Genomic DNA, 25,982 nt, shown 5'->3' with positions numbered 1-25,982 from the left:
ACACGTCCACATATTCAGTTGACTGAAATTAGTGTAAGACCAAACTACCCAGTTTATTTGCAAGAGGAAATGAACCTGTGATGTTAGGGGCTAAAGCCATGCAGCCTACCACATGAGCTGAAAGCCAGCTAGTTCTCAGCAAAGGCGGTAGAGCAGAGACTTCACCCTTTTTTGTCAGTTGTCTCAGTGCCTTAGGGTTACAATACAATTGTTCCATTTAACAAAATTGGATGGTACTCCTGATAGATCTCTCAGAGTTAAATATTGTATATCACTTAGTCTGCTTGTTTTGGAGTAGTAATTTGTGAGTAGTAAGCCTGTGCAAGGGTGACAGTATCTTGCATAGATTTTTGGTATGTTCCTTATTCTTCTACTTCCACTTCCAAACTCCTCTTTTCTGATGACAATGTTCCTTGGTTCTGCATAAATCAATAGATAAAGGAAGATTCTGAGAGTGATTTTCTAATGCCCTAGCGGTTTTCTAAGTCAAATCAAAATTAACAAACCCTTAACTTCTTTAACTATTAACAGAGAGGTAGCCATGTCAGTCTGTACTCCAACAAAAGTCCCAGCTGGACAAGGTCCTGGCTGGGGTGACTTAGTGGGGGCTGGACTAGATGACCTCCTGAGGTCCCTTCCAGCCCTGTGATTCTGTGAATAGAAAACAGCAGAAATTTAGCACTTTAAAGACTAACAAAATGATATGTTCGTTGATGATTTTTTGTGGGACAGAACCACTTCATCAGATCAAGCTCATTTCCAATACAGACTGAAATAAGTACAGAGGACACAAAAAAAAAAAAGAAAAACTGCAGTATTGAACTTTCCTACTTTTCATCCTCAGGAAGTATCTGCAGAACAGTACACAGATATATTTCTCTCCTTTTCATTGTTGGAGTGGGAGGAGATTCCAAATTCCTTATAGTACTGCTACAGAGATCACACCACACTACTGTCTTGATCTGAATTATGAATCACAAAGTCTGAAGATAATTGTCTAACAAATGCATATGCTAATCTAGTGTTTCAGTTTTATTAACAGAGTAGGGTTTTTCTAAATAGAATTTTTTTTTACTATCCCTGTACCTAATTTTGCTCTCAATTACATAAACATGGAAGTCAGTAGGTGTGCACCTTTGAAACAAGAGAAAATTGTATTGTCAAAAGACTATGTTTTTGTCAAGAGTTTTAAAGAGCTTAATCAAACAGGCCCTTACATATGAAACTCCTGCTGAAATGAGTGCAAGTTTTTCAGGTTTGAGAAGTCTTTACTCTGTATTGTTTGCAAGTTTCACTTTCAGTGTAAAGGTTCTGATCAAAATTCTGTAATATCCTGGAACACGTAATTTTGCATTGCATTGATTTCTTCTCCCTAAGCTGTGCACACTGCATCTCCCTGTGGGCAATGCAGTGCTCAGGAAGGCTTATGTTAAGTATTTTAATAAAATGCTCAAAAATGAGAGAATTCATGCCCCAAGATAAGTGCACTTAGATGTCTCGTAAAACAAACCATGGGTTTTGGACTCCAAGTACTGAGAATATGGATGAATGTTCTTCCCATTTGTCTTAATACCGTTTAAATGTCAAGTATATTAATGAATAGGTGTAATATAACTTAATGCAGCAGCTGTAAGGTATTGGATACAATACTGGAGTTTTAGAATGTTATCACATTGATTAAATGAATTATACATTAAAGTAGCACTGTCTGAAAGTGGCATCTGATTCATGCCATGGAGAAAAATCATATGCATCTTCTTTTCAATTTGCTTAGGTACGTGTATTCACATTTTCTGTTGGTCAACATAATTATGACAAAGGACCCATACAATGGATGGCCTGCCAAAATAAAGGTAAAGTGTGTACATATATGAGCTTATACCTATACAAAGATTTGATTGCCCCCCTAAAATAACTAAACTATTCTGCAGGAGTTACACAGAACTACAGATTTGAAGTTTCACTGATGTAGTTCCCAGAAGAGACCTACGGTTCCACGGATATCAAATTTTATATCTGGATATCGTCATCTTTTGATATAAATTTGTATCTATTCAGGGATCTCTTGGGCTATGTCTACACTATGAGCAGGTGGGAATAAGGGGACTTAGAAGTAGGCGGGGTCCTTTCGAAAAGGAGCCCCGTCTGGACAAGCCATGTCAATTTCGAAGTGCCATGGCCGCCCACATGCTAATGAGGTGCTGAATATGTATTTCAGCGCTTCATTAGTAAACTTCAAAATGGCCATTTTCATGGCCATTTTGAAGTTTGGGGGCTAGTGTAGACACGGCCTTGATGTGTCAGAGAAAGTGGACAATTCAAAAAGAGGGGTAAAAGGGTCAGAGTGATGGTTAAGCAGAAAGATCTTTGTGTCTGCATTCTGAGGCTATGGCTGCACTGTAGCCGTAACTCAAAATAACTTATGCAGTCTGTGTTTTGCAAATTGCATAATTTATTTTGAAATAAGTGACTATTTTTAAGTGTCTGCTACCCCTCATACAATGAGGGTTACCACAACCAGAATGCTGGTCTCGAAATAGTGCTGCTATTTTGAGTGCAGTGTTTAGCCATGGAGTTGTATCTTAAAATAGCTACTATAGTGTAGTCATAGCCTGAGTGAGTATGAAGAGGGCAAGACTACATTTATTAAGGCCTGAAAGGACATTGTGATAATCAAGATATGAGCCATTGAGAGATTTGGATGGATGGATGGGGGAAAGAGGGAGAAAGATGTAAATTTGGAAGTCAGCAAGATAGAGCTCATAGTTGAATTTGTGTTTTTAGAAATTGCCCAGGGATAAGGTGTGGAGAAATCCAATATATTTTGACTTCAGTGAATAGTGTGCTTGCTCCTCATCCCTCAGAATTTGACTATCATATACAGGTAACACTTCTTAAGAGTGGTGGTTATTGCCAATGGCTGAGGATTTATTATCAACAAGAGGAAAAGGTGATTAAAGAGATTTTTTCTACTGTTGATTTTTAGAGGGAATGGTTGCATTTAGTGATAATGGAAAATGTACATCAACTTTCCCCCTTTTTTTCCTAGTTGTTTCCCACTGAGTTACCTGTTCAGAATTATGAGTCATCAGTAGATCATTACAAGATAATTATATGGTATTTTATTAGAGGAGATTAACATATGTGTTTACCTCTTTAGGTAGGTGTATTTGTGTATATTGTAGTGTGCATATCGCCATGTTATGACAGTCTGATTTCTTTTGGTCTTCATCTAGTATTAGAGCACCGAATGACCCAAAATATTTTAGCTATATTCAGTTTACAATGGGATTTTGAGAATTTGCACATGCAAAGAAACAGGCAATGGTTTTATTTAATTGTTTTAAAATCAGAGCATTAAGAAAAAGTGAAGTTGTGAACAGTTATCTTTTGCCAGCATCCTCTGTCCTTCCTATTGTGATTGATGGTATGTAGTCTGCAGGGATCATGACTTCTTACAGCACTCAGTTGTGACTGGGTCCTTTAGAGATATTGTAATGGAATTAAATCACAACAATTCAAATGATAAATGAATGGATGTCACTTATATTTTGTGAGAGGATATGTCAAATGAATGTTTTCATTCTTATCACTCAATAAACAGTGATTTTATGCTGTGGTTGAGTTCACTTCATTGTGAAGGCCGAGTAGAATTTAATTAGATTTAAACACGTATTCAGCATATAATTGTAGTGTTGTCAGTACCTATTATTATACTTATTTAATGTTTGTTCTTCAAAAAAGCTGCACATGCAGTCGGGGGCGGGGGGGGGGAAGCACATGAAAATTCCATTACTTCCCACTGAAATTAAAAACATAGTTGACAAAGCGGTTTGTTTTTGCTTATGAATAGCCAGCAAGGAGCACATGTAGTGATGGTACGACTTACCTGTCTATTCATTGCGATGAAGTCTAATTAAACTATTACGGTTTAAAGGTTCTTTCATGCAAATGCTTCTAAGATATTTTCCATAACTATTCGAAGTAAAAGAGATATAGATTTTTTTTTTCTCTCAGGATGGCATTCTAATGTAGAATGTTCTAATTCTAATGTTATTGTTTCCATTATGTATTTTAGGTTATTATTATGAAATTCCTTCCATTGGAGCAATAAGAATAAACACACAGGTAAGCTTATAGTGCTTGCAACAACTACAGTCATAAGTCAAAAATACTGTAACAATAGCTGAAAGTTTACAATTACTATTTTGGTTCACCTTATAAGTAAAATTAAATACCCCTCTTTTTAAATAAACCGAGTAAAGCTTGATATCACTGTAAATGCATGTAATATCAAGCAATATGTTATTTCATAATGGAGAAATTAATCTACAAAGGTATTAAACTAAAATCCTTTTTGCTTTTTGGTATCTATATGAAAACCCATGATAGTCAGATGAAAGTATCACATGAACAGTCATCCTTGAGGGTATTTTGATAATTCCTCCATCTGGTTTGTCAAGAAATGATAAAATATGAGCTATTTTGGTGTTTCCATTTCCAAGATCAGACATAATGTAGCAGACACTGTAGTATATATAAACTTAGGTTGCAGGCAAGTTATGATTGCAGGCCTCTTGTTTTACCTCACTACATTCAACTATCCCTGAAAGGACCCACAGGAACAGATGGAATATTCCAAGCCTATAGCTGCAGAGTGAAACAAATTTGAACATATCCACTCATAAAGCAATACAGAAGATTTTCCTCTGATTAGATCCCCATCTCAGCTCAAGGGTGGCAGGATCAGATCTAAGTTCTAAAGCAATTGTTTCCAATAAGTGGTGTCCAGCACAAGATCCTGCAATGGAAGAAGGGCATACACAGTTGCTAACCTGATGTTTCAACCCTAGTATTTACATCATCGACATTTATAGTTCCAACCGAAAAGCCTCATGAGCTGCTTCTGTCTGTTTTTAGCACCATATAGCTCAATTGACTCTCCCCTCCACATTTGCTTTAGTGTTAAAGAGCTTTAGATCTTTTGTTTCTTAAAACTGTGGTATGGAAACATGGGGGGGGATTGGTATGTTCCTCTTCCCGCATCCTGTTTGTTTGTTTGTTTTGTAGCTATGGGGAGAAGACTGCTCATTATCGCCATAAAAAGTGATGCAACTGCTTTTAAATTGTGTATGCCCAGTCACATGACTGCTATGACCTTAACAGAAAATTGTGTAGACTTCCTTACTGCTTAGTCCTGAACAAAGTGCCTGAAAGCTGTCCTGCTTTCTTCACACACCTCACTCATGTCCGCCTGAAGGTAGACTAGAAGACTTGAAGCTTGAACTTCTAGAAATTAAGGGTTGAGAGCCCCACTAAATGTCAAAAGTCTCAGTGTTATCCACATTGCAGTCTTTTCCAGGAGGGACCGCAAAACAGCAGCTGAACAGTGTTGAAGATTCTGGAGCTCTGGGTGTCATTTTCACTGAAATCTATCAAAGGTTTGATGCTTTTGATGCGTCAGGAAACTAGTCCAGTGCTCAGTTCCATTCTTCAAACAATAAACAGTACTGCCTGTGCTTTGGGGCCTAACTAGGCCTATGTCAGGACTAGCCCACTCAGTGAACAATCTGCAGATCATTCCACCCTGTTCTTCTGGTGATGAGTCCAGACACAATAACAGACCAGATTTTCAACCGCTGAAAGCAAACATCAAGCATTCATTCATCCATTCATTCATTTTTTTTTTCTGCATTTAATCTATACAGACCCTAGACACAAGTAGTACCTTGAATCCTTGGCTCCACAAGACCACTAAATGTGCTACAGATGAGACCAACATTCTATTTCTGCAGTGCACTTGGTGCTGTTATCAACACTAATGCCTCACATCACATGAAAGATCCTCCCCCAGAATCATGTTTTGAACATTTTCCAAACCATCTGGAACCTGGTGAAGACCATACTGTAGATATTGGGTCTCACAGCAGACACAGGATTTATAATTTACATGTCACACAACTTCAGTGGACAATGAAATTACAGCAGTGTCAAGCTACACAAATGCTTTCACGTTGCACTTGAACGATAGATGGACAACAAACCAGTTGCACTTGGAGCAATTCAGTGAATGTCTGTAAACTGGAAAGGATTTGCAAATTCCTTCTTTCAAGTTGTAGTAAACAAAGGATTAGGAAGTTCACAGAAGGAGGGAAGAGGGTTACATTAAAACTACTTGATCTGTCCAAGAAGACCATTCACACATAATTTGTATGGCTGTAAAGGAAGACAGTCCTGAATACAGTGAAGACCTTCAGAGACTTGGTCTTTCACAGGATGGTCGTATTTCAAACTAACAATGGTCCTGTTTCAAACTGTCACATTTTACATCAACTAACAAAGAAAATCTAGGGCCAAGCCTTCTGTATCAGGAAGCCCTACGATCTTGAGCTGTGTCCTGTAAGATGTTCCCAGTGGTCACTTTCCAGACCGGGAAAGAAAATTACTGGTAGTGGTGCATAATGAAATAGATCTGGATCAATATATAATGTGTGTTTGATTTAAATATCATAAGTAGTTCCAATATACCATCTCCCATAGTTTCTTGAGTGGCCACAATGGATGGGATTTCTCTCAGCTAGAGCAAAGTGTTCTGTTTCCAGCATTTCTGAACAATGAACAACTGGTTTTATGTACAATACAGTAGGAAGCACTGAATTATCTACTGCATCCATTGATGAGGGAAACCCATATATATCTTTCCTTCACTATATCACATGTATCTTTCTTCCATTTCCCATGCCTGTAAATTTCCAGGGCTTAGGAGAAAATGTAAAGAAAATATTTTATTTTTATTTACTTTTTTATTTATTTTGTATATTCCACTCACAAACTGCTGGAGTGTCATCTTCTTCTTTATTGTTATTGCTCACACAGTTTGACTTTCCTCGCATTTGAAAGCTATTGTTGTGATTGGATTTTTTTATTATTTTAGAGGCATCACTGGATGTTTTCAGTAGTGGTAATTTGTTGTGATAAGTAACTTGGGAAAAGATGCTTATTGGTTATTGCTCTCTGAAGGTATGCATCGTAACATGTAACATACCCCCTTGGTTTCCACAGAGCTGAGGATTCTGCACTGTTGTTGTCATATTATTATTACACCTAAACTTCATTTTTTATGTATCTATGTTCCAGAAGAGAGGCTGACTGGGAATATTCCTTGTGAAAACCAATGTGGTATGTAGCGCATACCAAAATGTGATAGGGTTTTTATGTCTATCTTCAGAGAATATTTATAATTATATTACAATATCAATGATGTTGTAATCATGGCCTTATACTGACTTAATTTTATTTTTCTCAGATGTTTTGTTTCCTTTCTAGCACTATTTTTGAATATTGATGTGATAATGACTTGCCTCTGTTGGGCTTCTTGCTTTATTTTGACAGGAATATTTGGATGTGTTGGGGAGACCGATGGTTTTAGCTGGAGATAAAGCAAAACAAGTCCAGTGGACCAATGTGTATTTGGATGCACTGGTATGAAAAGGAAAATATCCTTTTAGTATAGAGCATTTTGAAGTCTGCACTCTTATAAGCTTAATATAGCCATTGCTTTTTAATCGTAAGGAAAGAACCTTACAGTGCTCAGGTAGAAATGCATAGTGAACTATATTCTGGATAAAGCAGAATGTTTGTATATTTGCATTTGTGGGAAAACATTTCTAAATGAAGAGGTCTCCCATTTCTGCCCACCACCTGCAAAAGACTCAAACTCCTATATCTCCAAATATAACACAACTGATTTGTCATAAATCAGCTTTCTGAACTGCTGTTATACCCCAAGCTGGACATTTTCTGTCCTTGCTATCTTTTATCATTGCCTTCTAGTATAGTGACATGGATAGAAATGTAATTTGTTCCAGGAATATCTCCCACATGCTGATCTCTAACTGCAGTTCCCTGCTGACATAAAACAAACAAATGAGAAAAATGTTCTCCAATTGTGGGCCTCTGCTCAGCAGAGACCATCAGTTAGGCTAAATTGTCTGGAGACCTTGTTCTGTGAAAAAATGCACCGTTTGGAAAAATAAGCTGAAAACCAGCCAACTGATTTTCAAATGGCATGTGAACAGCATTTGGACTCCAGAGGTACATGGCTGTAGCAATGCCTATTGTCACAGCCAACTGCTTATTTAGTGGATTATTGTATGTAAAGGAGGAAGTAACCAAAAGGGCATAATCCAGCACTTTCCACACTGCTAGTTTATCATTTTGGTCTTTTAAAACAAACATACAGAGGAAATTATGTAAAGCTTAGTATTATTAGCAGCAGTCAAGACTGCTAAAGTAGATAAACTTGCTGTACATCTAATCATGCTGAAATTACTGTAAAATGATCATCTGAAATCACGTATTTATCCAAGTTCACACAGTCATCTAGAGTCATGTCAAAGTCTACTTTTTTCTGGCCTCATTTCCAGAAAATATATATTTTTATCAGTCTGTCATCGAACAGTGTGCAACACAGAGGAGACAGTTTTGTGCCATTATAGTTTTCATAGCCAGAAGTTCATTGACCACATGCTCATGGTTGTTGTTGAGGTATTTACTGGAAATATAAAGGATGTTATGAGGAAAGTTCACGTGTTCTGTACATATCCTGTTCTGAAGTCAAAGCTAATTTTGTAACTTTGGAGTGGGAGGCGATCTCGTCAATTAAAGAAAAAAAACAGGGATACCTTCAAATAACAATTACACTGCGTTATGTTTTCAGTGGATTACAAAACACTTTTCATTCTATGCCTTTACTTAATGTCTTTGCCCATATATGTAAACTAGCTAATGTGCTCTGTATAAATGTAGTTAAGCAGAGATGGACCAAAGTTGCAAAATTCTGATCACGACTCGTGTCCAAGGGCTCAGTGCTTAGCTGAACCTACCTCACAAAGAAGCAGAAGTAGTTCTAAGTCATCCTCCTGTCTTTCTCAGCTAGATCAGCCTCATATGGGATTTTTCCATGGGCCAGGATCACCAGAGCTTACTGATCTCTGTGCACTGCCAAGGTTTCCAGAGTACTAAAATAATTGTGATTTATCCCTTTGACTATCTCTTCCGGTCTCCTCCCTCACTCTCCAAGCCCACCAAGCTAACCAAAAGCAATCTCACGTGCAGAATGGATCAGGGTGACAACACTCTTCCCTCTAATTCCATCCATGTACATGTAAACACTCCTGTTCACTAGCCCAGTGAGAGGTTTTTCAGCATGTGGGAAACCTTGTGATTTCCTATATAACTTGGGGAGAGTATGGCGGAGGCTCTTTTGTGTGCTCTGCGTTGTGTGTTAATGTGTGTGTACCTCAGACCAGACCCACTCAGACAAACCACCAGGAACAGTCTTTATTCTGCAAAAAAACCACAAAACAGAATCACAGTTCGGTAGTCCAGTTCCTCTACCTGCAGCCTTCTTGCTGCTTCCAGATCGCAGTTTCTGCTGAGACCCTGCTGGGGGCAGAGGGCACATCCTGGCAGGAACTGGGCAGGTCTCCCAGCAGACAACAGTTTGTAGTCCACAACTGGTAGTTCCTAGGGCTGCTGCTGAAATGCACTAGTCCTTGGGCTACATATGGCTTTTTTTCTATCTCTGTGTAGAATATTTTTTGTGTGCACTGAGGCATGTGCATATTGCACCACCGATAGACACACCAAACCTAGCTGTGGATGCTCTGCTAATCAGCTGACTAGCATCTGAATTTCTCCTGAGCAGCTACCCAAGCACACAGCTTACGGGGAACAATGCTGACCACCTGGGGTGAAGGAAAAATAGAAAAGAGTTTTCAGTGAGCACAACTAGAGAACAGTTTAGGGCATAATTTTTCTATTACTCTCCTCAAATTATGTCATCTCTTCCTCGAAATCTCTACACAACATTATCACATCACTCATCCTCTTCAGGCTTCTGAACCTGACCCTTGTTGCATTACATCTTTTGGAACACACTTTGATCCCTGCTCTCAGTTCCTCCTAACCTCCCTGTTAGTCAGTACCCATCACACTCCTTTCCCTTCTGCTCCCTTAATTTTTTTAACTACTCTGCTTTGCTCCGTCTTGTGGTCCACTAAACATCCATTCCCACCTCCTTCAAATGCCTGTTTAAAACTCATTTCTTCCAGGGATAGCTCTTGCTCCTCTGGCTCCTGATAGTCTCTCCAGACCCTTCTGACCTGTATTCTGTGTCTTGTCATAGTTTGTCTTCTCTCTCTTAGATAGTAAACCACCACCCCCCACTCATGCATCTGATGAAGCGGGTCTTTGCCCACGAAAGCTTATACTCCAAAATAGCTGTTAGTCTATAAGGTACCACAAGACTTCTTGTTGTCCTCGAAGCTACAGACTAACATGGCTACCTCTCTGAAACGCTTCATAGACATGAGTGTGCCTCATTAGCATTCATTCTGACTATTAATGGCTCTCTGCACTTTATGTGAAATCCCCAAGTTAGTTCTTGCTTCAATCATCTTCATTATTAAATGTAGGCCATCCAGATATGCTTATAATTTGCTCATCCCTGGATGATACAACTGAAATGCCTTCACGTAATGAGTGCTCTGGCATTATCACCTTCCCAAAGGTTATATGCGGCAGGTGTTGCACATTGTGATTAGTATACATTCTACCAGCCCTACTCCTTTTTAAAGGTATTGCTTGTGGGAATGATAGCAATGCTTTTGGGAATGAAGCAAGGCTGAGGCTATAAGTATCTTAATATGCAGTTTTGTGTTTCCGTATTGATTTGGTTTAATTGTAACCATTCTTTTTTCCCACAGCTTTCTTTTAAGGAGTTCTCCCCCCACCCCATAACTACTGCTGATTAGAGTACATGTGAGAGAGGGAATTAATGTGTATGTGTTAATTAAGTTTTCATCAGCCTGCAGTACTCTTGACTGAGATACTATATTCTAAATTGTAGAACACAGCTCATCTTAAAAATCGAATTATTACATGTGGAAGGGAAGTCTTCACATGTTCACACCAGTAAATATAAATATACATATAAATATAAATTCACACACATTTTACACACTAGCAGAAGCTGGAAAAATATTATTGAAATAATTTGTTCAAAAAGTATCATACAATGTATTAAACATAATGTTTGACAATTGATCTTTAATAGAGTTGGAATTAATTATTCATTTAAGAGCTTTCCCTTATTTAGCAAAATGAAAGCCCAGATTTATATGATGGGTTTGAAAAAAATATTTTTTCAAATTTATTAGTAATTAAGTGGGGTTTTCCACACCCCCCATGATTATTTTCCAGGAATTAGGCCTTGTGATTACCGGGACTTTGCCTGTCTTTAATCTAACAGAAGATCCACAAGGGAACAAGGTAATCTATTAGTTAAAGCTGAAAAGTTTTATTTACATTAATAATACATGATGTAACAATCCATGTTGAAATAGATATTTCTGTTAAGAACTATGTGCAGTCTAAGTATTTTATGCAACCAGAAACAAACGGTCATATCAAGTTATCTGATAACCACCTGGGAGCAAGGAAATGCAAATCATATTGCTCATTCTGAGTTTCATCATATGATATTACTTGATCTGTCTGTGTGACCTGGTGATAATGAGAATGCAGTTGGGGGTGAATGGATACATAGGAAATAGGTGAGGATAATCCATAAGTCTTTCCATGAGAGAAACCGAGAGCCCTTTATTAAAAGCTATGGAAGCTATGAATTTTCACAATAACTGTAATGACTCTTGTACTTTAAATGAATAGCCAGTTTTCTAGGATATTGCCAACAAACTTCTGTGAATTGCTTAACATGGAAGAGACATATCTATTTTTTCCTCTTCTGTTACATGATGAAAATCGTGTAATAGAAGGACATCACGCTGCATAGAATGCTTCCTGCCTTTCACAGATACTACACATCAGATCATTTGTAATAAAGTATATACAACACAAAACAGCCCTGTTTTCACTGCAAAGTGAATGTAAACTGTAGGCAATGCTGAATTGAAGATCATCTATATGACATATATAAATCCTCATCTGTGTTTATGTGTGTTCCTCCCTCACCTGTTACAAAGAATATTAACTCCTTGGGGCATTGATTTGTATTATTACATATTTTGGGAAGTGTAGAGCACAGCTGTACAAGTAAAGTAGACATTATCGTATATAGAAAAAGAGGTTAGAGTTTAATCTATCTCTCTATATATGTACATATATACATATGTTTACATGTATAATACATTCAGTTATTACATAGCTATAATTCCATTACATAGCCCCATACAGTGTTGAAACTGTGTATTTTTTGCTCCATGGTGACACTGTTTTCTTTTTTCTTAATTATTTTGAAGTCGAAAGAAAAATATCTATATATTTGACATATTCTCAGCGTTAATCTGGGTTACTTAAACTGTCATGTACATCTTATTCAGAGTTGGAAATGAGAAAAATAGATGTTTTCATTTTATATTTAACTATTTGTAGATTTAAATACACTTTTTGCAAAATACACACTATGCAAAAAGCTATTTTTGATTGAAATTTATCAGAGACCTATAGACCCAGAAGAAAATAAAGTATTACATCCATATGTTTTTCAAACTAGATTGTGACAAGCTCTTAAACCTCTCCTAGTCAATGTCAGGTTCCTCTACTCTAAATCATGGAATAGTTCCATACCTTAGAAAGACCCTTCTCAATTCCCTAGGTCTGCTTGTAAAGTGAGGTGTTCCTTGCTGTGTGTTCCTGAGCACAGAAGGGTTCTTTGGGGAAAGTTAAACTGAACTATACCATTTTTGAGTAACCTCCTTAGGGGTGGGGAAGAACACAATGTACCTTCTAAAGATAAAAGCATCAACGCTCCGCTGGCTCACGCGCCACACATTCCAAATGTTGGAGTGCGCTCTGTGACATCCCTGTTGGAATGGAAAGGCACAACTCCTATTATTTTTCCAAATAGAAGAGGGGAGAGCTGCACATGAAGCTCATATGTTCACTAGCACTGTCACAAACAATACATTTAGGCTTTGATGTTATGCTGCTAAATGCAGTGGTTTGATTGATCATTATCATACAGTCAAAATATGCACTGATTTTGCACATGTCCATTTTTGAGTGTACAGCTTCAGACTCCTAATAGTGTGTGTCTGGAATTTTCTGAAGATCAGATCTCTTTTGGGGACATCAGGGTACAGGATTTCAAAACCTTGGCTGAAATACCTAGAAGTCCCCATCAGGACTGGGACTTCATTATGCTGTATACTGTGCAGACACATCGGAAGATGTGATCCACAAACTAGAGTGGGTTCTACTTTCACCCTCCTTAAAAAGGAAGGAAATAACATATAATGTAAATTTCCAAAACATGGGAGAAGGTTCATAAAGAATTAATATTAATATGGTTCATAAAGAATTAATTGGACCTCTCTGGTCTGGCATGCTCAGGACCTGACTAGTCCCAAACAAGGGACTTTGCCATACTAGAGGAAGTCAATGTCATGCTCTCTGCTGGTGGCCACCAACCTCTCCTGGCAGGCTGCCGGCCACCCAGTTTGGCTCTCCTCCTGGCTTCCAGCCCCACTTCACAGGTTCCCATCCCAGCTGCCAACCACACTGCTGGCACCAGCACTGGACTCCTCCCCTAGACCCAGCTGGGCTCTTAGCCACCAGCCCTCTTGCTATTGGTCCACTGGCCCAGTTCCACTCCCACTTCCAACCAGGCTTCCAGCTGGCTCCACTCCCAACCCTGCCAGCCCCTGGAAGTTGCTGGACCAGAAAGTTTGGGACTGGAGGGGTCAAGCTGTACTATGCCATTTAAATTTTAAAAATTTGGTGGGCCATATTTATAGTAATAACTTGAATGGAAATATCCCATTCCTTTCATACTTCTCTTGTTTGTTGACATTGTTACTCATTTATCCATGAAAGTACAGTGTGTGTGTGTGTGTGTGTGTGTGTGTGTGTGTATAGAGGTGCCTGGAGTTTTTACTTGGATCTCTGCATCCCATTTTTATTAGCCCTCTGGAATATTTTACTCAGAGGCTGGTGTTAATATTGTGCCATTTATTGGCTGCTGTGGAATAGGGACCTTAAATTCCATGCAGCTGCTTTCTTCTTCCTGTCCATTAATCAAGCTCATATGAGTACAGTAGTTGATCACCACCTTTACATAACTATGTTGTTCTGCATTAAAAGACCAGTTGAGACTCTCTATCCATGTATCACCCCGCATAAGATTTAACTAGTATCTATCATTTAAAAAAGATGAAAGCAAAATTAAGATTCAGTTGCTGCATGTTTGCATGCGTATTGTCAACATTTTAAAAACAGACACTCACTTTTCTTAATCTTATCCCAGAACCAGCTGATTCTTGGAGTTATGGGAGTTGACGTCTCTCTGGAGGACATAAAAAAACTAACACCACGGTTTACAGTACGTAGCCCTCTTCTGGTGCCATTGGTTGTTTCTCTGCATGGATGAATTCTTTACACACTTTCACGGACCAACTTACTGCAGACTAGATGGGAGTCAGAAGATCACCGTATCTCCTATAATCTATGTTCTCTTTTCCTCTGAATTCTTTAGCCAGTGATTGCTTCCTGTGTAGCCAATATCAGTGCTGCTGTATAAGTTGGTCATCAGGATGCTGCTCACTTGCACAGTATGCCTGTGTTTTGCCAGCATTGAAATTAGTGGATCTTAGATTATTTAATAACCTGGGATTAACTCCAGAGTGCTGGCATCCAAATGTTTGGTCAAGGCAGTCTTTTTTATTCGACATTACACAGTGCCTTTATTCTGAATTTAGTGAACTTTTCTTCACCTTACGTATCAGGTTGCATGCTGACAGGTATCATTTATATCCCTCATTTAGGACAAGATATGTAAGTAGTTAATTTATAATAACATTATTGACAACAAAAGCCATAGAAGTCAAAGATTTTAAAAAATCTTCTATATATACTAGGTAAGACTAATATCTGATTACGCCCCCACATACACGCTGTCCACTTTGCTGTAAGCTGTATGCTTTCCATTTTCTGCATATTAGAAGGACGTAACTGAAACTTTTAATTAGACTAAGCCTAATAAAAATGCACATAATTTCTTTTTCTCTTTCAGCTATGCCCAAACGGGTACTATTTTGCAATTGATCCTAATGGCTATGTGTTGCTTCATCCAGATCTTCAACCAAAGGTAAGAAAATTTTTCTGTTTTGTATCCTGGTAGCTTGGGATTCTTGTCAGACATAAAAGAAGCCCATTGCAAGTAATGGTTAAGATGGTACAGAGCAATGATTAAGGACTTGATCCAAAACTTAACTTTAGTTGATAAAGTTGCCCCCATGCACACACAGATTTTACTGGGATTTGACCTTTGATGTAAAATGAAAATCAGATGTTCCACTCTTACACCATTATTGTCAAGAATACAATGTGTTACTTTAATAATATAATGAATAACTTGTGATAACAGCAACTAACAGTTATTCTGAAATGTATCTTCTTTTGACAGGGAAAGGGGGAGGAGGAGACGGGAGGATTGTTTACATGGTTATTTCACGAATTAGAAGCTCAGCAATAAAACCATTGAGAGTTTACTTCTGAAAATATTTAGTTTGTTATATTTATTCTTTGTAGCAACTGTAAATTTAGATTGAAGAGGAACATTCATACCGAGGAAAAATTTCAAACATAAGTCCATGACAAATAGTAATAACATTCTGTTTGCTTTTTTTAATTTTTTTCCTTTGTTGCTTCCTAATTACTAGAGTTGAGATCTAATTGAAAATTTGTTCAAAGGGGTTGCTAGAATTTGGTTTGGCCCATGATAGAGAGATAGTCAATTTCTGTGGAATTTAGATTTAGCTCTAGATCTAATTAAGACATAACTATTCTCAGAGTTTGAGGATGTTCACATAAAAGATTTTGTTTGTGTACATCTCTACTAATTATGACCCTGATCTTTCAAATATTTACATCCTGCATGGTTTTACTCATTTAAGTAGCCTCATAGATTGTAATTGGACTTTTCAGACTAGTGAAATTACACCGTACAGGTTGAGTCTCTCTCGACTGGCATCTCTGGGATGTGACCGATGCCAAACAACTGGAGGTCAATATTGTCGAGCTGCATTACATAAGAACATAAGAACATAAGAATGGCCATACTGGGTCAGACCAAAGGTCCATCAAGCCCAGCATCCCATCTGCCGACGGTGGCCAATGCCAGGTGCCCCAGAGAAGGAGAACAGAAGACAAGTGATTTATCTCCTGCCATCCATCTCCTGCCCTTGTTATGAAGGCTAGGGCACCATACTTTATCCCTGGCTAATAGCCATTTATGGACCTGACCTGCAAAAATTTATCAAGCTCTTTTTTAAACCCTAATAGAGTCCTGGCCTTCACAGCCTCCTCGGGCAAGGAGTTCCACAGGTTGACTGTGCGCTGTGTGAAGAAAAATTTCCTTTTATTAGTTTTGAACCTACTACCCATCAATTTCATTTGGTGTCCCCTAGTTCTTGTATTATGGGAAAAGGTAAATAATTTTTCTATATTCACTTTCTCCACACCATTCATGATTTTATATACCTCTATCATATCGCCCCTCAATCGCCTTTTTTCCAAACTGAAAAGTCCCAGTCTCTCTAGCCTCTCCCCATATGGGACCCTTTCCAAGCCCCTAATCATCTTAGTCACCCTTTTCTGAACCTTTTCTAATGCCAATATATCTTTTTTGAGGTGAGGAGACCACATCTGCACGCAGTACTCGAGATGTGGGCGTACCATAGTTTTATATAGGGGAAGTATGATATCTTTTGTCTTATTATCGATCCCTTTTTTAATAATTCCTAACATCCTATTTGCCTTACTAACTGCCGCTGCACACTGCGTGGATGTCTTCAGAGAACTATCCACTATAACTCCAAGATCCCTTTCCTGATCTGTCGTAGCTAAATTTGACCCCATCATGTAGTACGTGTAATTTGGGTTATTTTTTCCAACATGCATTACCTTACACTTACCCACATTAAATTTCATTTGCCATTTTGCTGCCCAATCACTCAGTTTGCTGAGATCTTTTTGTAGTTCTTCACAATCCCTTTTGCTTTTGACTGTCCTGAACAACTTGGTGTCATCTGCAAACTTTGCCACCTCACTGCTTACCTCATTTTCTAGATCATTGATGAACAAGTTGAACAGGATTGGTCCCAGGACTGAGCCCTGGGGAACACCACTAGTTACCCCCCTCCATTGTGAAAATTTACCATTTATTCCAACCCTTTGTTTTCTGTCTTTTAACCAATTCCCGATCCATGAAAGGACCTTTCCTCCTATCCCATGACCACCTAATTTACATAAAAGCCTTTGGTGTGGGACCGTGTCAAAGGCTTTCTGGAAATCTAGGTATATTATGTCCACTGGGTGCCCCTTGTCCGCATGTTTATTAACCCCTTCAAAGAATTCTAATAGATTAGACAGACACGACTTCCCTCTGCAGAAACCATGCTGACTTTTGCCCAACAATTCGTGCTCTTGTATGTGCCTTGCAATTTTACTCTTTACTAGTGTTTCTACTAATTTACCTGGTACTGATGTTAAACTTATCGGTCTATAATTGCCAGGATCTCCTCTAGAGCCTTTTTTAAATATTGGTGTTATATTGGCCGTCTTCCAGTCATTTGGTACCAAAGTGGATTTAAAGGATAGGTTACAAACCACTGTTAATAACTCCGCAATTTCACATTTGAGTTCTTTCAGAACCCTTGGGTGAATGCCATCTGGTCCTGGAGACTTGTTACTATTCAGCTTATCAATTAATTCCAAAACCTCCTCTAATGTCACTTCAATCTGAGTGAGTTCCTCAGATTTGTCGCCTAAAAAGGCTGGCTCAGATTTAGGAACCTCTGTAACATCTTCAGCCGTGAAGACTGAAGCAAAGAAATCATTTAATCGCTCCGCAATGGCACTGTCTTCCTTGATTGCTCCTTTTATTTCTTTATCATCCAAGGGCCCCACTGCTTTTTTAGCAGGCTTCCTGCTTCTAATGTATTTAAAAAACATTTTACTATTGTTTTTTGAATTTTTGGCTAGCTGTTCCTCAAACTCTTTTTTGGCTTTTCTTACTACATTATGACAGTTAATTTGGGAGTGTTTATGTTCCTTTCTATTTTCCTCACTAGGATTTGACTTCCACTTTTTAAAAGCTGCCCTTTTCTCTCTCACTGCCTTTTTAACATGGCTGTTTAGCCATGGTGGTTCTTTGTTAGGTCTCTTACTGTGTTTTTTTATTTGGGGTATACATTTAAGTTGGGCCTCTAGTATGGTGTCTTTAAACAGTTTCCATGCAGCTTCCAGGGATTTTAGTTTAATTACTCTACCTTTTAGTTTCTGTTTAACTAGCTTCTTCATTTTAGTGTAATTCCCCTTTTTGAAATTAAATGCCAGAGTGTTTGACCGCTGCGGTGTTCTTCCCAACACAGGAATATTAAAAGTTATTATGTTGTGGTCACTATTTCCAAGCGGTCCAGTAACAGTTACCTCTTGGACCAGATCCTGCGTTCCAGTCAAGACTAGATCGAGAATCGACTCTCCCCTTGTGGGTTCCTGTACTAGCTGCTCCAAGAAGCAGTCATTTAAGGCATCAAGAAATTTAATCTCTGAATCCCGTCCTGAGGTGACATGCACCCAATCAATATGGGGATAATTGAAATCTCCTATTATTACTGTGTTTTTTATTTTGATAGCCTCTCTAATCTCCCTCATCATTTCAGCATCACTATCACTGTCCTGGTTAGGTGGTCGGTAATATATTCCTAATGCCATATTCATATTAGAGGAATGAATTGTTATCCATAATGATTCTATGGAACATTTTGATTCCTTTAGGATTTTTACTTCATTTGATTCTATATTATCCTTCACATATAGTACCACTCCGCCACCCGCACGACCTGTTCTGTCTTTCCGATATAATTTATATCCCGGTATGATAGTGTCCCACTGATTGTCCTCATTCCACCATGTTTATGAGATGCCTATTATGTCAACTTCCTCCTTTGATATGAGGTACTCCAGTTCACCCATCTTATTAGACAGACTCCTAGCATTAGTGTAAAAGCATGTTAGAAAACTACCACTATTTATATGTCCGCCTTTCACAGACGTGGTGGATTTTTTTATGCACGATTGTTTCACATCTGATCTTGCCCATATATTATTTCCCACGTTCCCTATCTGACTAACTTCTAGGGAATCCCTGTCTATGGAGCCTCGTGTAAGAGAAGTCTCCGTCCGATCCAGGTGCTCCCCCGCACCAATCGGCTTTCCCCCACCTCTTAGTTTAAAAACTGCTCTATGACCTTTTTAATGTTTAATGCCAGCAGTCTGGATCCACCTTGATTTAGGTGGAGCCCATCATTCCTGTATAGGCTCCCCCTACCCCAAAAGTGTCCCCAGTTCCTAATAAATCTAAACCCCTCTTCCCTACACCATCGTCTCATCCACGCATTGAGACTCTGAAGTTCTGCCTGTCTATCTGGCCCTGCGCGTGGAACTGGAAGCATTTCAGAGAATGCCACCAAAGATGTTCTGGATTTCAGTCTCTTTCCTAGTAACCTAAATTTGGCCTCCAGAACATCTCTTCTACCCTTCCCTATGTCATTGGTACCAACATGTACCACGACGACCGGCTCCTCCCCAGCACTGCCCATAAGTCTGTCTAGATGCCTCGAGAGATCCGCAACCTTCGCACCAGGCAGGCAAGTCACCATACGGTTCTCCCGGTCATCACAAACCCAACTATCTATATTTCTAATGATCGAATCCCCCACTACTAAAACCTGCTTCTTCCTAACAGCTGGTGCTCCCTCCCCCGGAGAAGTATCCTCGGCACGAGAGGATACAACATCACCCTCTGGAAGGAGGGTCCCAACTACGGGATGTTTTCCCTCTGCTCCCCTTGACTGCTCTCCTTCCCTGAGCCTTTCATCCTCCGTAACAGCTTCAGGACTGTCAGATTGGAGGTGGGACAGCCCTACTATGTCCCGGAAAGTCTCATCCACAAACACCTCTGCCTTCCTTAGCTCCTCCAGTTCAGCCACCCTGGCCTCCAAAGCACGCACTCGGTCTCTGAGGGCCAGGAGCTCCTTGCATCGAGCGCACACATACGCCACCCGCCCACAGGGTAGGTAGTCATACATACTGCACTCGACACAATAAACAGGATAGCCCCCACTCTGCTGCTGGGCTTCTGCCTCCATTTCCTACTCTAGTTATATATGAGGGTTAATTAAATGTTTCAGATAGAGGTTGTTATAAAGGATTTAGTTTAAGGGCAACAGAAGTCACTGGCTCCCTCCAAGCTCCCCCTCTCAACTCCCCTCTCCAAACTCCCTCCTGTTAGCACGCACCCTGTTTGCCAGCACCCGGTCGCAAAGCTCCCTGGTCGCTTACTAGCAGGGTTTAAGTGCTCGGCCTCCCTGATAGCTCCTCCCTCTGCCTACAGCTCAGCCAATCAGCACACGGTGTTTCAATTCAAACCTAATCAGCTTCCAACTGCCTGCCTGCCTGCCTGAGCACACGGCCTTTCAAACAAACAAACAAACACTCAGCTCAGCACTCCAAACAAACTCCAAACTCCAAACAAACACACAAGCCCAAAACCTCCAAATATAAGCAGCCACTTACCCCAAGGTGCTTTAGTTTGCTCCTTCCTTCTCCTCCTCCAGGAGAGCCTCTCCAAACTCCCTCCTGTTAGCACGCACCCTGTTTGCCAGCACCTGGTCGCTTACTAGCAGGGTTTAAGTGCTCGGCCTCCCTGATAGCTCCTCCCTCTGCCTACAGCTCAGCCAATCAGCACATGGTGTTTCAATTCAAACCTAATCAGCTTCCAACTGCCTGCCTGCCTGCCTGAGCACACGGCCTTTCAAACAAACAAACAAACACTCAGCTCAGCACTCCAAACAAACTCCAAACTCCAAACTCCAAACAAACACACAAGCCCAAAACCTCCAAATATAAGCAGCCACTTACCCCAAGGTGCTTTAGTTTGCTCCTTCCTTCTCCTCCTCCAGGAGAGCCTCTCCAAACTCCCTCCTGTTAGCACGCACCCTGTTTGCCAGCACCCGGTCGCAAAGCAACATTTACACTGCTTACTGGGCTTTCAGACAACATTTACAGATAAATTACAGCTAAATAACTGCACAGAACACTGGGAGGCAAGACTGGTTGCTGCAAACAAACTTTGTGGGACTACAGGAAACTTGGACACACCCATGACAAGTGGATATCCGGCTAACTAGAATCATGCTGGATTATGATTGTTGCTGGATGAGAGAGTCCCAGACTAGGTAGTTTCAACCTGTATATAATTATTTGCTGGATCAGATCTTTAATTTTGTTTTCACAAGATTTTCCTCCTCCTTAGTTCACATGGTCTGCTCTTTTAAGAGCCGTTGCCAGGTGTCCTAATCCAAAAGAAATATTTCAGTGAGTTTTATATAATTTTCACTAGAAACATTTTTCCATATATATTCCTCCCACAGTGTCTGCAATACACACACACTTCCAAATTTTATTAATGCACAATAATTGCAAGTCAAATTAAAGAGAAACTAGTATATATATATATATATATATATATATATATATATATATATATATATATATAAACGTTACCAGTCCAGGCTCAGAGAAATATACATAATAAAAGGGGGGGGTAGAATCAACCAGAATTAACAGTGAAAACCAAATTAGAGTTTTATATTAGATATTAAGAGTGCTATTAAAATTGTTAGAACTTTTTGTGTTTAACTATATGGGTGAGATTCTGCTAAAGCAGAACTGTGACTTCAGGGGAAGTGGGAACTATAGTGCATTTGGGCATCTCATGGTGGGCTGTTCCTCAGCTTCCTACATAATTTAATGCTGATGAACCTGTCCCAGCTGCCTAAAAGCTATAGGACTGCCAGGAACCTCTGCATCCTTGCCCTCAAGATATCCCTTCCACTCTGTGACATCGCCTATGGCAGAGCTTGAAAGGTCACCATTGAAAGTCTGTCTTACAACTGTCTTTCTCAGTTCCTGTCCAGTGCAATCGAACTACAGACAGAGCCATAGCTCTAAAAGCCTCTTTAAACTTGTACAACTCTTTACTTCTTCTGAAAGAGACAGAGAATGAGTGATAATCTTATCTTGGTTTTTATTGGTGCATTTTATTCTGCAGGATAGTCATTTCTCTAAATTAGTCATCTGAAAAAATTTTACATTCTGTAATTAGCACAAAAATTTTAAGTTACTTACTGGACCTAGGAGAAAAGGAAATTGAGCTTGGAAGGAAAGATAATAAATCAAACATAATGTTCTCTAATAATAGCAAGGGGAAGAAATAGAAATGCTATCTAATAAAATAAAATAGTTTAATAAAACTATCGACTTTTTGTATGTTTTCTGCATTTTCAAATTGGAATTAGTTTAAAAAAAGGAAAGGAAAAATTGGATTATTGGTTTCATAATTGCCATACGCTTCAGCTTAATGGATAGGTGCATTAGGCTTTTGATGAAGTGTAAAGGACTCCCTTACTCAGCTTTCATTTGATAAATTAACATGTTGAATAGTTTTCAGAGAAATAGTAGTTCACTAATGACATACATTAATTGCACCATTACTGGATGATTTTGTTTTCATTAGAGGTTATTAGAGGTATCCTATCAACGAAATGGTTGGGACGTGTCAGTCGTTGTCCATCTCCTTATATGCAACTGGTATAAGCCCAATGATAAAGAGAAGAAAATGATTAAATGCACTACTGTTATCCGAGGCTCTGTCTTTCTAGGTGCAGAGCACTTATCTCTTCCACTGAGGTAACCTTCCACTGAAGTCTGTCAACACCCTGCAAAATCAGACCATTTGTTTACAAGGGTGCAGACTTCCATACTCTCTGTGTGAGTTCAAGAACTTTTATACATGCATCCAGATGAAATGCTAGAATAAAGAAACTATTCTTAAGGAGGGTATTAAACTATTTAAAAAGCAAAGGACCATGATATATTGTGCAGCCAACATTTTCATTACCTTTCTAGCACTTAAATTTCTTGATCTGCCTTTTTAAATACGATCATATTCATGATAACTCAATTACAGTAAGATTGGTTTTCTTGGAAGTCCCCATTTATTTCCAAATATGGGTTTGTTTTCAAACTGAACTTCAGTACCACATTAGTATTATGTTTTTTTTTAATTAAAGGGAGTTTAGAAGGTCAATGAAGATGAATATAGATATCCCTCCAAGTACTTCTTTGATGGCTGTTTCAGAGTGTTCTTAAATACTTACTTACTAGTTCTTAGATGATATATTGTGTCTTTATGTCCTCTGCAGTATGTGCAAACTCTGTACTAAACATGCTTCCATCTGTGTATTATTATTGTTAACAGTTAAAACAAAGTAGACTTTATCACTGCCAGTTTGTTTGGGGTGGTGCATGCAATTCAGACTGATACAAGAACTGCCTTCTCAAACAAAGGTACACTACAAAAACTTCTGGGTATAGAACTCCTGATCTTCTCTTAACAGACTATCTTAATTTTTAGTTAAAAATTTGGTTTGCACTTAATATACTAACCAACAACGTCTTAACCCTCTTTGCCAGAAATTGTTCATTAGAGGTATGCCAAAGCATAGCTACGCATTTACCTTTGAAGAGGTGAGGGTGCATTGGAGTGTCATTAGTTCTTTGTTCTCAATGCTTTTTGCTTTCCATCCTAAAATCTGTGACCTGAAATCAAAACTGGTTCAACATAATTAACATTTTGGGATATTGCCATGTAGTAACAACTCACAAACCAGCAACCTCCACCATTCGGTATGAACTTGTAAGGTTGTTATTCTGACTTTCTTGAGAAAACTCCATCATGTATGTTAAACAATCTACAAAATCATCCTTTTAATAAGATAGAATGGGTTCACTTGTAATGGTCAGTTTATTAACTTTCAATGTCACATATATAGATATAGTCACTAGGACCAATCAGATATCCCAGGGGATCCATCTAATCACTGAAGTTAGTGGAATTACAATGGAATAAACTTCTCTCAACATAAGGCTCTACTGTTGATATCAATGTCCTTTCCCCCCATTGTTCATTAAGGTTCTTATCCAAATCTTTCTACGAATAGTGTTCCCATTGACTTTAGTAAGGTTATATGTACTTTATGAAGTCTGTGTGTGTGTGTGTGTGTGTAAAGAAAAACGAAAATGTAGATAGTTTTTTTAGGAGCAAATGTGATGAGTGAGAAGAAATGTACTGTGAACTCTTAAAACTTTGGCAGAATGTGCTGAATGTGCAGATAGAGAGCTTTCTCTTAATTTAATTCGTCTGCTTTACCATTGTTTATGTGTTTGCCCAGCTTGAAATACATGACAATAGCATAGAACTCAGAACTCTGAAACTAATTAGTCAAAATGAGCTTAGTCATGTTATTCCAGGAAAATGCCCACTGGAGAAGAATAGATCTTGAGGGTATAGCTTAGAGGGTATAGCTTAGACTATAAATAATTAACTGTATCTTGATGTTGTGAAGGTATAAATTACTGCTTTTCTGTTACTTCAGCATATTGGTGTGGGCATACCAAAAGTTAATGTGAGAAAAAGGAGACCCAATGTCCAGGTAACTGTGGCTAGAGGTGATCATTAGTGCATTAAAATGCATAGAGCTGGAGATAAGATTTAGAAAGCTTCTGCTCTGCTTATTAGAAGGAACCTAACTAGGAAACTGTTTACTTTGACAAACAGCTTTCAAAGCATGTGACTTGCATCATTTTTGTTAAACGATTATTGATGATGGTATCTGAAGATGCTCATTTAAATTATGAAGCATTACTAATAGCTGCTAATTAGAGTTGTGCTGCCTGTAAACATTATTCTGTGGACTTGGAAATGAATGTGCTGTTTGGAAAATAAAAAGATTACTTGTGCTAGGTTTGGTTTAGTAAATCTGAAAGCTGGGGGGAAGATTCTGCATCATTCTTTGTGAAATTATTGCCAAGTCCTATTGCACAGTATGTGCTATATAATAACACCCTTGTGAATTTGTGGTGATTTGTGTAACTTTTAATGTGGAAGTCAAAAAGTGGCGCATATATAATCTGTCATTCAGAGCAGGTTTCTCTCATCAACCAGCGTACATACATCAATAGTTAGAAGCTGTTACACTAAGCAGGGAAAAGAAAATATGTGACATGTAAGGCAATTTCAATAATAATAAAAGTACATGCATACAAAGAACTTACTGAAGACATGGAGAAAGCCATGCTAGTTTATATACTATCAGAACAAAAAAGCAGTCCAGTAGCACTTTAATTATTTTGTTAGTCTTTAAAGTGCTATTGGACTGCTTTTTTGTTTTTTTTTTTATTGAAAACAAGTGAATCATAAAAGAGAATGGTTAAACTATATGGCTACATCTGCACTACAGTGATCTGTTGACAGAAGTTACTGTTGGAAGAGATCTTCCGGCAAAACTTGTGTGACAGATCACATCCACTCACAAAAGCAGATCAAAAGAGCAATCTGCTCTGTCGACAAAGAGCAGCCAGACTGCTCAGCTGCTGTCTCAACAGAACGGCTGACTGGAAGCTCAGCAGAAGGGGCTGCCTGGTGAACCAGGAGCCTAGTGTCAACAAAGGGCCCCCAGAGTGTGTACGTGGATTTTTTGTTGACAGAAACTGTCGACAAAAACGTTATTCCTCATTGCGGAGATGCAAAATACTGTCGGCAGCAGTGCTGAGTTTTGTCAACCAACTGTCGACAAAACGCATTTTGTGTGGAGATGCTCCGCAGGCTACTTCGAAGTTCCTTTTCTCCTCAAAATTTTAGCTGCGGCTACACACAAGCCGTCACTTCGAAGTTTGCCACTTCAAACTTGCCTTGAGAGAGAAGTAGCCTAATGAAGTGCTACATATGCACTGCAGCACTTCATTAGTATTCTCCTGACACCCTACTTACCATG

The 25,982-nt window shown here is 38.9% G+C and overlaps 1 protein-coding gene across 3 annotated transcripts in view; it reads left to right on the top strand.

Moving 5' to 3' along the window:
• CACNA2D1 (calcium voltage-gated channel auxiliary subunit alpha2delta 1) overlaps positions 1-25,982 on the top strand; it is a 720,757-nt gene that overhangs the window by 607,491 nt on the left and 87,284 nt on the right. For 2 of the 3 annotated variants that reach the window (XM_075017399.1, XM_075017417.1), the window contains exons 13-19: positions 1,775-1,853; positions 4,079-4,128; positions 7,393-7,482; positions 11,266-11,334; positions 14,330-14,404; positions 15,095-15,169; positions 24,585-24,641. In XM_075017399.1, coding sequence (XP_074873500.1) covers positions 1,775-1,853; positions 4,079-4,128; positions 7,393-7,482; positions 11,266-11,334; positions 14,330-14,404; positions 15,095-15,169; positions 24,585-24,641 — 495 coding nt within the window. The remainder of the gene's footprint in view (positions 1-1,774; positions 1,854-4,078; positions 4,129-7,392; positions 7,483-11,265; positions 11,335-14,329; positions 14,405-15,094; positions 15,170-24,584; positions 24,642-25,982) is intronic. The other variant, XM_075017407.1, reaches the window with a different exon arrangement.

The sequence above is a fragment of the Carettochelys insculpta genome, chromosome 1 (assembly GCF_033958435.1).
Source record: "Carettochelys insculpta isolate YL-2023 chromosome 1, ASM3395843v1, whole genome shotgun sequence".
Taxonomy (NCBI): Eukaryota; Metazoa; Chordata; order Testudines; family Carettochelyidae; genus Carettochelys; species Carettochelys insculpta.
This window is presented reverse-complemented; position numbering and strand designations above follow the sequence as displayed.